At 38.7% G+C, this 14,911-nt stretch overlaps 1 protein-coding gene across 1 annotated transcript; it reads left to right on the forward strand.

Annotated features, from left to right (window-relative positions):
• Positions 1 to 727: 727 nt before the first annotated feature.
• Positions 728 to 11,176, forward strand: hsd3b7 (hydroxy-delta-5-steroid dehydrogenase, 3 beta- and steroid delta-isomerase). Its single transcript, XM_046043627.1, has 6 exons — positions 728 to 1,009; positions 2,937 to 3,092; positions 6,041 to 6,149; positions 8,118 to 8,217; positions 8,831 to 8,993; positions 10,274 to 11,176. Exons 1-6 carry the CDS (start codon positions 850 to 852, stop codon positions 10,684 to 10,686), a joined length of 1,101 nt encoding a protein of 366 aa, XP_045899583.1. The 5' UTR covers positions 728 to 849; the 3' UTR covers positions 10,687 to 11,176.
• Positions 11,177 to 14,911: the final 3,735 nt, after the last annotated feature.

Here is a 14,911-nt window from a genome sequence, read left to right on the forward strand (position 1 = left end):
CATGCTAGTTAAGATGATATGGAGAAACTAGTAAAGTTTTTACTAGTTAAAGTAAAGATGAAAAGAAATACAAAAGGTATTAGGTAATGGTACATGTGTTTCTAGCAGTTGAGGCGTGGGCATATATCTGACAAACGGTGACAAATAATCATTCTTTCTTCCTACAGCTGACCTGTTCATTAATGGCTCTTAGCAGATATTTGCCATAGCCTATATGGTTTGCGGAACATGGTTTAAGAGTCACTGCCTCAAAGCCTGGGTGGGCACCCCTCCAATGGTCGCATCTGCATGTAGGGCCTAACCTTTATCACAACAAGAGGAGTGATTTAGTTGTAATATATTACAGAGAATATATATATTCTCTGTTATATATTACAGAGAATATATTCTCTGGTGCGAACAATAGAAAAGATAACACGATTAAATTGCGGCATTTGGAGTAGGATCTGCAAATACACTGCAAATGTAGTTTCAAGTACATACCAACCTCATGTGCACACCCACTATTATTAGATCCTTATCGCAGTAGATGTGTTAATAAATCCATAATAGCGCATTTATCCCAGTGAGTGCTGCTCAGTCTCACTTGCAAACACATAAAAAGAATTTTTTTTATAATTTTAAAGTGTACTTTAAAGGCGATGACTCAGACACAAACCTTTGGTCTGAGAGTCCCGGATTCGAACAGTGCTCAAATGTCAATAAAGGTTTTTCAGAAAAACACACACACACACACACACACGCCCGCCCTCCTCTTCTTAATGCCTTGGCTTGCAGTGCGCAGCATATTCAAAGAGAGACGTGCAGAAACAGCAGGTCCACAGCTGTCGCTGCACCATATCCTACAGCATGTCTGAAAACCAGCGGGGTCTCGTATATCTGATCACCGGAGGTTCCGGATTTCTCGGCAAGCACCTACTGAGGCTTTTGCTGGAGAAGGAGGACAACCTGGAGGAGGTGCGGGTGTTTGACAAACATATTGACCCAAGTTTAAATGGAATCGGCACAGGTAAGACGAGCTGATGTTCCGACAATCACTATAGCTTACTATGTTGTTTTCTGTTTAAAATACTTATACTGTTTCGGCAGCAGACACTTATATGGCCAGTCTTTACTTCAGTGTGGCGTTAATATGATCTATAGAGCTCTGGCTTTAAAACCTTTTCAGTTTCCGCTATTAGGCTAACGTTATTTCAGATTGAAGAGTAATAGGCTACCGCAGTGTCTCATGAAAGATCCTCTACCATCTTGTAAAAAAACATGAATGTTTTTTTTATGGGGCTTGATGGAACTTTTCTTTTTACTCCGTACATGTTTGTAGTGTATGGTCAATGTTTTTTAGTGTTCATCTACACAGTTTCTATTTACATATCTTTGTTAGGTACAATTGCAATATTTCTCTTTCAGTCCCATTATATGTAAAACTGTTTTACTGAGATAAATAGCCCTGCTGAATATTATATTTTGTATATCATGGAGTTACCTTATGGAGCTGGTAATTGAGGTGACGATTCCCTTCTCACCCATTTCTTCACTGAAAATTCTATAACTGATGAAGGGAAGTTTGTTTGACCATAGCCAGAAGTAACAAACACTTGCCAGCTGTTTGAATGAAACACCAGGGGTGTAAATGATATGTGTAATATCCCTAAATAAATAATGAGAGGAGGCAATTAAGTAGGTTACAAGTGGATTCTTTGTCACTGTGAGGCTGACATAGCCTGACGTTCATTTCCCTCATATACCATGTGATCACTGGGTCCATTTGCAGAGATGACAGCTGGGCTGTGAATCCAGGATAGCCAACTCCCCTACATTTCCTGTAGGATAAAGATGTTGTAACCTGTCCTTGTAAAATTTGGCTCCCCTTTTTATTTGCCAGCTGCGGGTGACAAGAAAAAGGGATGTAGGTGTGTTGTTTTTTCCGTGGAACCAGGCGTCACCTGGAGTGGTTCACATGCTATTTGTCTTTGATTCTTGGGAAAAAAACACACTAAGGAAATAAAGCAGTTAAGTAGGTTGTTTTCCCAGATGAGAAAGCATTTTATAAGAAGTGACATTCAACAGTAAGCCTTTTCCGTCATCACTGTCAGGAATGCACCCAACCAACCACAAAATAACGCCTATATCCCACAATGGAAAAACCTTTGTTCAGCTTTCATCATTTATTGTCAGAGTGGACTGAGGCCCGTTGTTGATGCAGTGCAGTTTGGGCCCCTGAGAGATCAGCTACCAGTAACAGCAGAGCTTGGTCTCAGTAAAACCCATTATAGGCCTCACAGCCTGAGGAAAATGGGATGTCAACTTGTGTGTGTATGTGGTTAATGTTTAAGCTGATTTGAATTCATGAGAACATCTGTAATCAAACATATATCTGGAATTAGTAAAATTACAGATGGGAAAGCAAACTCCAGAAAGAGTGTCTGATTGGCAACAGACTCTGACTCGATGTTCAAAAGTCCAGTCCCTTTGCATGTCCACTATAGGACTCTGTCTTCACTTATCCATCAGCATTTGAAGAGGCAGGACCTTCATAAATCATGATTACACTAAACACTGGTGCCTAAAAGACAAACATCATAAAATCCTACCAAGAATTTGTCTAGTTTGAGGGAGGGTTTTGGTGTCATGATGATATATACCACAAATAACTGGGTTAGACAAAAACACAGTCTCTTGCCATAGGCTTTTTAATCTATAATTGTTTCTCAGTTGAATTTCCAGAAAACTGACATTGTTGTTGTCGAAGTAAGGCACTGTTGTCGGTCAAATGAATCCAAAAGGGAGTTTTGCAAACTTTTGGTAAAATGAGTGTGTGTAAATTCTTGCCAGGGTTCTTTGTTATCTAGTTGCATGCCTTTGTAGAGGTAGTAGGAAAATAGGCCTGATCCAGGATTATGTGGCTTTGACTTTGTGTCTTCCTGTTTCTCCTTCAGAGCGGACAAAGGTGGTATGCATTCAAGGGGACATCACAGACTACAGCAGCGTGTTGGAGGTCTCCCGTGGGGTCGATGTGGTTATCCACACAGCCAGCTTGGTGGACGTTTGGCACAGAATCCCCGATACCATCATCTACTCTGTGAACGTCACAGGTGAGACTTCCAGGGAGTGGTGAATGATAACAAGAAAAAGGGGATAGGGAGGAAACATTAAAGAGTTATTCAGTTTTACTGTGGGAAACCAGAAAACAGAGGAAACCCACGCCTGCTTTGGATGATTTTCAAGGACTTGTGTTCACCAATGTTTTAAAAAATGGTGGCCATAATTAAGTTATGCTGAAAATTTAGACCATATCAATGATTATCATGTCATTATTATCATAGTCATGTTGTCTGTTTCTTGCGTCTTCTTGATATTCAATCCTGGATTAAGGGTTAGTTTTTATTGCATATTTTAATTGTTCACAAAACATTTTTTTTGTAAATGTAATGGTTCATTTAAAGAACTAATGTGTAGCAGAGCATAGTTGAACAGCCTACTTAACCCTATTAGTTTGGATTTCAGGGGTGAGTTGAAGTGTCACATGATTGTATAAATGCTGTTTGAGAAGGTTGTTATCAGCCGGACAAGAATTCAGCTCTTACGATTTTCTCTTTAAAGGGAAAATGCTGTGGCTTACTTGTATGAATTCATAGATTTCTGTGGCCATGAGCTTTATATGAGTAAGGATGTAAGGCTGTAAGGCTAATTAGATCCAGACTGACGATACTGTTCGCATTAGTAGGGGTAAGTGATGAACAGCCTACATATTCAGTGTCTGTTTTTATTCTTGTGGATTGTGAGGCTGGAGCTAATGTCTGGCCTGAAAACGTCAGCAGTGACTTAAGTAGACAAATGATCTTTTTGTAATCTGTTAGTTGAGTCAGATATAGGCTTTTTAAATAGTACCCTATCTCCCAAAAAACGGAGTACAACAGTCCTGTTACTGTTGCTTGACTTGAATGAATAACATCTGTCTGGAAGTTATTAATGTTCTGAAGTGTCAGCATTTCCTTAGCTAAAAATAATTTGATCTTGTTCTATTTTCATGCACCTAATGCCATCAAACCACCACAGAGTTGAAGTTTGACCAGCAGTGTGAGGAACTGAGGTTACTTGAAGTTACTTGATTCTGACCTCTGTATCACTTAATCGAAGAGGGCGGTTTAGTCTAGATTCCTCCAGTCGAGAAATATTTCAAGAATTTCATGTTATTTCCCCCTTATTGGTCTCAAAGAGATTCATGCCTTACCACTTCATGTTTCAGATTACGGTAAACTCCTCCTTCTTCACTCTCAGACAAAATCTCACTATTACAAACAGTGGCTGAATCCAAATCAGTCCATAATAAGCAAGATGAAACAATAATACACAAAACGGCTAGGTAGACAGGAACACGAGGCAGGGACAAACACAGGCGACAGAGCATCTACAAGCTACAATAATCCGACACAGACTGAACAGATTACAGGCATTAAGTACTAGGGCAAACGAGCCAGGTGGGAACATAAAACAGGTGGATGATATCAAGGTAGACAACAGGACAGGAAGCAAAGCTAGACACAGATACAAGGAATGAACAGACACAAACTGTAATTTGACGCGAGACAAACACCTAAACATACCAAGACAAGAATGCAGAAATGCAGGACAAAACACACTGACAAGTGGACTAAACCCAAAAACAAACTAGGCAGAACAGTAAAAACACAAGGCATTAGACAGAAGATGCATCCTAGTGACTCTGACTTTTTCTCTAGCAGGTCACAGCTCATCTAGTGAAACATCTCACATTCACGTCCCCTTCAAGATGATGAATTGCAATCACTGTTTTGATCCCCTGACTTTTCATAAAGCTCCATCACCAGGTCACATTTTCAGTTTGTCTAATACTTTGGTTTATGACCTAGCTAATAACAATCCCATCATCCTCAGCTGCACTTGTTGTTTAGTGCTAATTAGCAAATGTTAGCATGCTGCTTTACATCAGCATGTTAGCATTGTCATTGTGAGCATGCTGAAAGTTATCTTAAAGCACTGCTGTGCCTAGAAGAAGATATACTTTATTTAATCCCACAAGGGGAAACTTAGTGTCACGCTTTGCAACTCTGGTCCAAGCTGGATTTGAACCAGTAACCCTCTCATGCCCAGGCTAATCCTTACGGACTGAGCTACTGCAGCTGGAGAACAACTACCAGCATGGCTGTAGATTCTTAATGTTTGCTTCGAAGTCACACAAAATCTTGTCATCTGATTTAGCAGGAAACAAATATAAATCAGTAAGATGTCAGACAAAGCCACACATTCATATAGTTTTGTATTATCCAGATTCTGTATAGGTGTGGATGTTTGTTTCTGTCTGGTTGAATAGCTTAAAATCTGTGGCATTATCTTTTTTTCCATGGTTGCTGCATGGTTAAAATAGTTACACAATGAATTATCACTCTTGAAACAGATTACATCACACTCATCTGGACTTTTTTTCATCCTCTGCTAAACAGGACCAGATGTAACTTGACTATGGACCGTGTCCCCTTGTCCTCTGTTACCTTACTGACCCATTTTTTACCACAGGCAACTTGAAGTCTAAAAAGATCTTAAAAACTATTAAATATAATGGTAAAAGGTCTTCTTTCTCCCATTTGCAATGACCATATTTCTTTCCACCACATGTCCACTATTGAGCTAATAGAGATCAGGTTTAAGTGATAATAACAGGAATCCCACTCTCAGCTAGAACACAGATCTCTTGATATCTTGTCTGTTTGTAAATTAATTCCTGTTCATCCTAGCCTTGCGTGTCCAATTGTAACTTCAAGACTTTTATCCTGTACAGTATGTTACCATGTATTTACTTTGTTTTTACTCACCTTTACAAAGGAGCATTTAAAACTTTCAGATTTGACTGTCTCAACTCTGCAGAGTCTCTGACGAAATCCAGCTATGTCAAAAGCTATCATAGGGCTTTGAAAACAGATCTGTTACCCAACAGAATTCAGTGTGATCCATCCAATCCTAGCATCTTTCATCTCTTCCATGACAATGTTTTCTCTCTTCTCAGGAACAAAGAATGTAATCAGTGCCTGTGTGGAGTGTGGCATCCAGTGCCTGGTCTACACCAGCAGCATGGAAGTGATTGGTCCCAACATGAACAGAGACCATTTCATCAGGTAAAACTCAGATAATATAATTTTGTGTTTACTTGTTGAACTCTGTTCAATTTTATTCTGCTGAGCAAGGGGGCCAAGTATGCAAGTCCAAGTGTTTTTCCTCAACCAGCACAGATGTTTACACTTTACACTCACATTTTCAGATTTGCTTTAGCTCTTTCAGTTACGTTTCTGTGGTCACTATCTTGTATTGTTTCTCTCTTGAATGCACCATCATTGAAAACTGGAGGCCTATAAAGAAAAGATATCATCGGGTGGAGAAAAAAGTACAGAACACACAGTATCCAGTTCCCTGGTAGTCTATTCGAGAGTGTTTTAAATCCGTTTAGATAAACACTATCTGGAATGAATAAGACATTGATTGGAAGGCGTTCTTCACAGTAATGTTTTGCATTGTGTCTGCAGCTAGCAACATGTCTGCAGTTTAAACACGCTTTACCAGTTGTCATGACAGTATGCAAAGTATAGGCCTGCAGCTAAGTGTCACTCATTAACTAAAACATGAATAAGCAAGTACAAGTGTCTATTTTTCAGTGAAATGTGAAATTGCAGATGCTACTGGTGCACTGTTGGAAAAACCTATAGGCATGGCATATTAGTAATTGTAATCATGGATGTACAAATTTACAATTTTCCACCTTTCCACCTAAGAAAGGCAGTAACTGCTGCACCAGTGGTCCGCTGTTGCAGACATTTAGAAGACTGGTGATTGTAAATATTGACTGTCTCCAGGGATGTCTGCATTATTTAGGGGAGCACATTGTTCTTCCCTGAATAATAGTGTAAACAACGACAAAAATAATCGTGCAAGGATAAAAACAACAGAGATGACAAACATTGTATTCATTCCTGATAGTGTGTCAACATGATTAATTCACAAGTCTCCAAGATCTGTGGTTTATTTAGTGGGGGTAAAGGGGACACTGTGATACTATTTACAGGCATATATAGAAAGAGAAACCTACATACATAGAAAGAGAAACCAGATGAATAATAGTGGACTGGAAACCGGGACATAAACAATCTTGCAAAGGCAAAAACAGAGATGACAAACACTGTGTTCATGGTGTGAGTCAGAGTTTTGTGATTACTTCACAGGTCTCAAACAACTGTGTTAATTTAGTACAGGTAAAGGATTATTATAGGTGTATGTGGGATAGAGAAACCAGCTTTTGTATTCTGGTTAACAGTCTCTCTTTTAGTGTCTTTACATGTATTAGTCCATTTACCACAAATACTTTACATTCATATTATTAACTAATTTGAAATACAATTTTATATATTTGCCCATCAAAAAGGCAATGTTTGACAGAATGATCTGATTATGTAACTATTTATGGAATTACTAGAAAGAGGTCAAATTTAAAGGTATGCTGTAAAACATGGTTAGCTGTGTGGTAAATGAAAATATACATGATTAGTACTACCTGAATTAAAATATGTAAAAACGGTGGTATGATCCTTTACAAAGGGTAAAAGATGTTGATCAAAAGCAGGAGATAAAAAGCTCATAATAATTTTTAATGGCAAACTTCCAGCATCCATCCGTCATGAGCGAGGGTCATAACATTCCTCCACATGGGGTGTGTGTGTGTGTGTGTGTGTGTCTGGGTTTGCACATACATAGCCACAGCTGTAGCTCAGAACCAAATTTGACTTTCTCTGTGCTCACGTCACAAGGTTATTTCACACAGTGTAAGGTTTTGCCCAGGCATTTCAAATTACAGGTTTTTTAAATTAGTTGAGATGAAAACTGCAAAAAGTATGCAAGGAGACAGAACACATACACCTAGAGTTTGATTTAATCTTATTTTCCGTTTTCCCTCTCTCTCTGCAAGTTTCCTCTCTGAGCTACACTTTATTTGACCTCATCTAAACACATTCCTCTCATACATGTGGCAAGGTCAAAAAAACACCATGTACTTATTTTCTCCTGCGTCCCCTGACAGTTTGACTCTTTCTCTACAGGGGCAATGAGGACACACCTTACCTTGTGAAACACACTATGGCTTATCCTAAGAGCAAGTCAAAGGCAGAGAAAATCGTGCTTGAAGCTAATGGCACCAAGGTACTTTATGTTTTACAATATTAATTTCACACACAAATGGTTATTGTTTCTTGTGTTTTCCTTGTTGAAGAAAATTCTTTAAGCTCGTATTTGTGCATTTACATTCTTCAGAGTGGTAACATTTTTCGAGCCAAATCACACTGAGGCAGGTTTATTAAAGTACATTTTACAGGCACACCGAGAAAAATAAAAAAGCAAACAACAGTGTTGAAATAATAATCATAAAACCATAATGATGCAGTGGAATTCAAGAAAGTTGCAGATGCAGAATAGAATAAATGTTTATTGGCATCCAGATGTGTGTATTATTGTTTATTACTGAGTACAATGTTGCTGAATTTTAGATTCTATAGTGTAATATCTTAACCTCATCTTAAGCTTTAGACTGGGTAACACAATCTCAAAGCTGTAGATTTTTGTTTTGTAACTATTGTTTGCTTGGTTGGACTCCAGCCTGAGAAAAATTGTATGAGGGAATTTCTTGTTCAACTTAACCACAAAATGCCAGATCATCCATTTCTGTGTCCTTGCTGTGGTGTAGATCTGTAAAAATCTACCCTTTCACTCCTCTGTATTTCCTAACACACAAATCCTGGTTTTGTGTCCTGTGCAGGTAAATGGTGGAAAGTGTTTATACACATGCTCTCTGAGGCCGACAGGGATCTATGGCGAGGGGCACGACATAATTAAGGCTTTCTACAAGCTGGCTGTACAAAGAGGAGGCTTGGTCATCGGGGGTGTCCCAGACCACATTGAACACGGACGAGTCTATGCAGGTAAAATTACTTTTTTTGTTAGTCATGACCTTAACTTGAAAGACGTGTCTGATCCCAATGTAGCCTGAGAATCTCAACCAAACCTTTTGTTGTATCTTTAACTCACACATAAACCAAACTGCAAAGGAGATCATGACAGTGGTTCCATGATGAAACCATGATGACTTGTGTTCACACCAGAAGTAAAAGCAGAAGTACAGTTGTCATGCAAAGCTACTTCCTCTGTGATAATTAAAAACTCAGTTGCTCTCTTAAGCTGACTTTTCAACAATTGCTTAAATACATTTCCTGCCAGATGTGATGACGTTTTTATATCAGGCACAACATGCTGTTTTGTTGTTCAGTCACCTGTTGCTTATGACCAAATCAGTATTAACCAATACTGCATTTAAGCATGAGCCAGCATATATTGGTGGCTTGTGGGATAACAGATGCTCCATTTCTGTAGCATCTGTTAAGGGTGCTAACTTAACAGATGTTACATAACTGTTGTGCCCAATTATATTCTTCAGGACTTAACAAGACTTACAATACTCCACATTTGATAAACCTTAACTGTTGTAACCGCTGACGTTAAAGATGATGTCAGTGTGATTTGGTCAGAGTTGTGAAACAACTAAAGCGTGTTTACTCAAGGGTTATAATTACACACAACTTTGATGACAGGGTAATACTGGTTTTTTTTGTTTTTACACCACTAGATTTATCTGACAACACTAGTTGAAAGCTCATTATTTTATATTCAACATTGGTTAATGGCATAAAACACTGCTGCTATTGGGGAAACCTGTTTTTCCTCCAAAACGTTAACTTTTCAGAAACTCTGGAAAAGAATGTCTTGATTTAACTTGACAGAATTAGACAATATATTTTTTTAATTATCTGAACATGTAGCAGAGTTCAAATCTAATATTGTGTCCATCTATTTATAATGAAAATCCCCAAATTTGGGGATATGAAATGAACATATACCCAATCCATGTTAATTCATCAATACTTGGCACTGACGGGAATCAATTTACAGACTGACTACTTTTCATCTTACCTAAAAGTAGTTATATTTTAAATCTACCTCTCAGCTTCATACAATATTTGATATGTCATAAATTCTGTTTCTAAAAACAAATGTTAATGTTAACAACTTTGTAAAACAAAAGTTCCAAAGAGGTGAGCTCAAGGAATCATACATTTTAATGCTTAAGTATTTCCACTAAGGTAAATGTTTTGAGTATCTCTTCCCTCATTCAATCTGGTATTCACCCACTTGTTTGTGTTGCTAGGCAATGTGGCCTGGATGCATATACTTGCAGCCCGAGCCCTGAGAGAGCGCCCACAGACAGTCAGAGGTGAAGCTTTCTTCTGCTACGATGACTCACCCTACAAGAGCTACGAGGATTTCAACATGGTGTTTCTCTCCAAATTTAACTTCCGAAGAGTCCGCATGCCTTCACTGCTGATCTGGTTCTTGGCTATGGTTAATGATCTGCTCCGTTGGATACTGAGCCCTGTGTACAATTACACGCCGTTGCTGAATCGTTACACCTTGGCCGTTGCCAGTACCTCCTTCACTGTCTGCACAGACAAAGCCATGCGTCACTTCCAATACCGCCCTCTGTACAACTGGGATCAGTGTCGAGCCCTCACACAAAAATGGGTCGACACACTCCCTCTGGATAACACCAAAGACTCCTAACGTGACCTCAACTGCTGCAACACTCATCAGAAGCTGCTATGTAGACATGCAGGACTCCACATAGATGTTTAAAGAGTAATCTGCTATCAAAGAGTCATTTGTCATTTTACAATACAGGTTTGCACAATGTAAGTTGTAATGCACACAGAATATATATAAATATACAAATATTTAAATTTATAATATAATAAAATTAATAAAGCAATATATAATCTTTATTTACATTTTTACATATGGACCCAGAAAGCAATAATTCTGTAATGCACTTACATTTAGTGTTTGAAGCTTTGTAATTTAAAAAGAAGGAGAAACAGAAGAAGCACATACGTTAACAGTCTTAAGTTTATTTAATTTACAAGCATTAACTACATACATAAACATATAATATATGTTGCATAATTTAAAAATGTGTACATTTTTCTAACAACATTATAACATATCACGCATTTTACATTTGTCATTTTTAATAAAGATAATTTAATGTATTCTACATGGTTTTGCTTGTTTTTGTACTTGATTAACATTACAGGGATGGGCTTAATTTTCTTGTTTTTCTTTCCATAACTGATCTTATATTACATATATAATTTATTTATATGGTGCCAACTGTGCACTATTTGTCATACATGTTTGTGCCAATAAGTTATCTCATTGCACTTTTTATACATGATATTATTAACAGAGACCCAACAATTCCCAACATGAGCAAACACTTGGCGACAGAGGAAAGAAAAACCTCTCTCTAAGGAGGTAGAGAAAACTTGAACTGAACCGTGACTCAGGCGGCCACCTACTCGACCACTTGGCGGAGAGGGAGTGAAAGAGAGGGAATGAGAGAAAGAGAGCGAGAGATAGCAGGGTGGGGGGAGCAGACAACACAATATCCACACATAAAATACAAACACTAATGATAGTAGTGGTAGAGATCAAAAATGAATAATGGTATTGATAATTATAGTAATGTTGATGATAATAATATAGCTAGTAATAATAATTGTAGCAAAGAATGTCGGGCAGGAACATGAGGCAGTAGGCAACTCGTAACCACAGATCCAGACTCTAGAGCTCCAGAGCCAGAAACACCTGCAGATAATGATAGGAGGAAAGAGGGACAAGAAAGCACAAAACTGCAATAAAGGGAAGAAGTGGAGTTAGTAACATGTAATAATGGGATACGGTTACATATAGATGGAGAGAGAGAGAGGAGCCCAGTGCATCAGGGGAAGTCCCCCAGCAGTCTAGATTTATGGCAGCATAACTTAGGGATGTTCAGGAGTCATCTGAGCCAGCTCTAACTATAAGCTTTATGAAAGAGGAAAGTCTTAAGCCTACTCTTAAATTTGGATATGGTGTCTGCCTTCTGAACCCACAGGAGAGAAGCTTGATAACTGAAGGCTCTGGCTCCCATTCTACTTTTGGAGACTCTCAGTGCAGAGAAGCTAAAGCAGGAGAAACATGATCTCTTTTCCAGATTCTTGCCAGTACACGCGCCGCAGCATTCTGGATCAGCTGGAGAGTCTTAAGGGACTTATTCAAGCAACCTGATAGCAAAGAGTTGCAGTAATCCAGCATGGAAATTTTTGTGCGTCATTCTGACGGATGTCAAGGAAGGATGTGCTTGATTTTTGCAATATCACGTAGGTGAAAAACAAACGAGTGTCCTGAGCAAAGATAACTCCCAAGATTCCTCACTATGCTGCTGGAGGCCAGGGCAATGGCCTCTAGATTAACTCTATCTTTAGATAATGCGTCTCGGAGGTGTTTGGGCCCCAGTACAATAACTTCAGTTTTATCTGATCAGAAAATTGCAGGTCATCCAGGTTTTAACATCCTGAAGGCACACTTGAAGTTCAGCCAAATGATTGGTTTCATCCGGCTTGATTGATAGCTATAATTGGAGTCCAATCATCTGCATAACAATGAAAGTTTATGGAGTGTTTCCTGATAATATTGCCTAAAAGAAGCATATATAAAGTGAACAGGATTGGTCCCAGTGCAGATCCTTGTGTGAACTTTTTAACTTTGGTGTGCATAGAGGATTCATCATTAACAAACTGAGATCTGATAAATATTAGGAAGGCTGAGTGCAACAGCAGGGAAACAGAGGTGTGGACCCAAATGCAGACATTAAACAAGGCAGGAACACTTTGCAGGTTTATTTTAATGATAACAGTAACTTATAGTATGTCTAGAAGACAAGCAGGGTAATTAGTTACAGGTGAGACACATTAGGAATCTAGTCAGACAGAAAAAAAGCTAGACAAGAACACCAAACACCAATGATTGCAAAATAAAACAGGACGTATAGGTACTGACAATACACAAGGAAATGTGAAACCAAATACAACAGAGAACAAGGAACCAATGATCAACTAACCAATCCTAAACAAGAACACAGAGGCAAAGAGTAAAACAGGAATGGACATTAACAAAATAACATCGCGAACCCAAGAGCATGACAATAAATAGGACTTAAACCGGCTTAGAGCTTATTCATTTTCCCTTCTCTGTAATAGGATGTGATGGTCAATGGTATAGAATGCAGCACTAAGATCTAACCAGACAAGTACAGTACAGAGACAAGTCCTCCTGATTCTATTACATGGTCATTTTTCACCAGTGGTCTCTGTGCTATGATGCACGTTAAATCCTCTCTGAAAATCCTCAAATAAATGTAGGCTATGTTTATTTGAGGATTTCTATGTTTATAAACTATGTTATGTAGAAAGTCACACAGCTGTTTTTTTGGCGACTGCTTTCTCAAGGATAGAAAGGGAAGGTTAGATATAGGTCTATAGTTGGCTAAAATCCCTGGACCAAAAGTGGGCTTTTTTAGAAGGTGTGTAATTACAGCTACTTACTAAATGAGTGTGATTCGTAGCCTGTCAGCAAAGACAGATTGATCATATATGGTAAAGCTAACTAAAAGTAAAACTTCTTTAACCAGCCTAGTTGGGATGGGGATTGAGAGACCGAGAGGTTGATGGCTTGGATGAAGAAACAAGGTTCCTGAGTTTGAAGATAAATCGGTACCAGTTGAGGGCAGGACGTGATTACTTCTGTCTCTATAAATAAGAATTAAATCATTAAAGAATCTCATGAAGTTGTTACTACTAGGTATACATGGCTCATTATAGCTGTGACTCTCTGTCAGCCTAGCTACAGTGCTGAAAAGAAACCTGGGGTTGTTCCTTTACGCTGCTTTGGCATTACAGAGGGCCTTTCTATAAGTTTACAGATTAAATTAGATTCTTCCAGATTGGTGGAATACTTTTTCCTTTCAAATTTCCGCAATGATTGTTTTTGTTTTTATTGTACAGCCTGGAGGCCTGACTCTTGATCGTAAATCACTGATTTAGTTTCAGTGTGTATGTTTCCTCACATGGATACCAGGCGTTGGATTACCATGGAGACAATGAGCTATGTTTACCCACGTTGTCAAGTCCCTCTCTCTACTCTTGTGGAAAAAAGTCTTCCAAATCTATGACAACCAGCTGGATAGCATTTGTATGACTAAGTATATGGGAGTTCCCTTGCCGAACTTGAAGTTGTTCCAGCATGCCTGGGTGTCCCCCATTTCTGTGGTTTTCCATGGCAATCCTCAAAACATTTACATGCCTGCTAGTATGAAAGCACAGAGAAACGACTCAAACTCCCCAAAGAAAACATTTTAAAGCATTGAAATTAATATTATTATGATACCTGTAAGCATGCCTCAGTGTGAATCTAATGAAAGGTGTGTATGTGTGCTTCATGTTTTTATATCCTGGTGGGGACTTTAATGTGAATGCAGGTATATGGGGACTTATGTCAGAACGACAGAAAGGCTGGTTTTTGAGGGTTAAGACTTGACGATCCACAGTGTACATAAACAGTTCTCCCTGCTCCCTGCTCAGGGAATGTCGGTTAAGGGAACTTCCCTTGACAAAATTCTTCCATTCCGAACACCCTGCAACATCATCAAGCACACGTCAGTGTCATATGAGCATTGTTGTTTTTAGGCAACCTAACCTCTGAAATATTCATATACATAATGATAACATTAGTTACAACGACAATAATTACAGATATACAAACTCTGTGGTCTGATCTATTGTTAGCTCCTATGAGGTGCAAAGGCTTATGGGAAATCTTTCTTGTCAACTTCCTGCGAACTGATGGACCGTTGTTCCCTTCTTCCCTACACAGTTCACAGTGCCCTTTGAAGTGAACATGTTGTGCTCCC

Source organism: Micropterus dolomieu, linkage group LG02, assembly GCF_021292245.1.
Source record: "Micropterus dolomieu isolate WLL.071019.BEF.003 ecotype Adirondacks linkage group LG02, ASM2129224v1, whole genome shotgun sequence".
Taxonomy (NCBI): Eukaryota; Metazoa; Chordata; class Actinopteri; order Centrarchiformes; family Centrarchidae; genus Micropterus; species Micropterus dolomieu.

Excerpts from the sequence above, each read along its gene's own strand:
- hsd3b7 (XM_046043627.1), top strand. The coding sequence starts at position 850 with ATGTCTGAAAACCAGCGGGGTCTCGTATATCTGATCACCGGAGGTTCC. Across the intron at positions 1,010-2,936 it reads TTTAAATGGAATCGGCACAG|AGCGGACAAAGGTGGTATGC; the intron begins GTAAGACGAGCT and ends TTTCTCCTTCAG. Across the intron at positions 8,994-10,273 it reads ACACGGACGAGTCTATGCAG|GCAATGTGGCCTGGATGCAT; the intron begins GTAAAATTACTT and ends TTGTGTTGCTAG.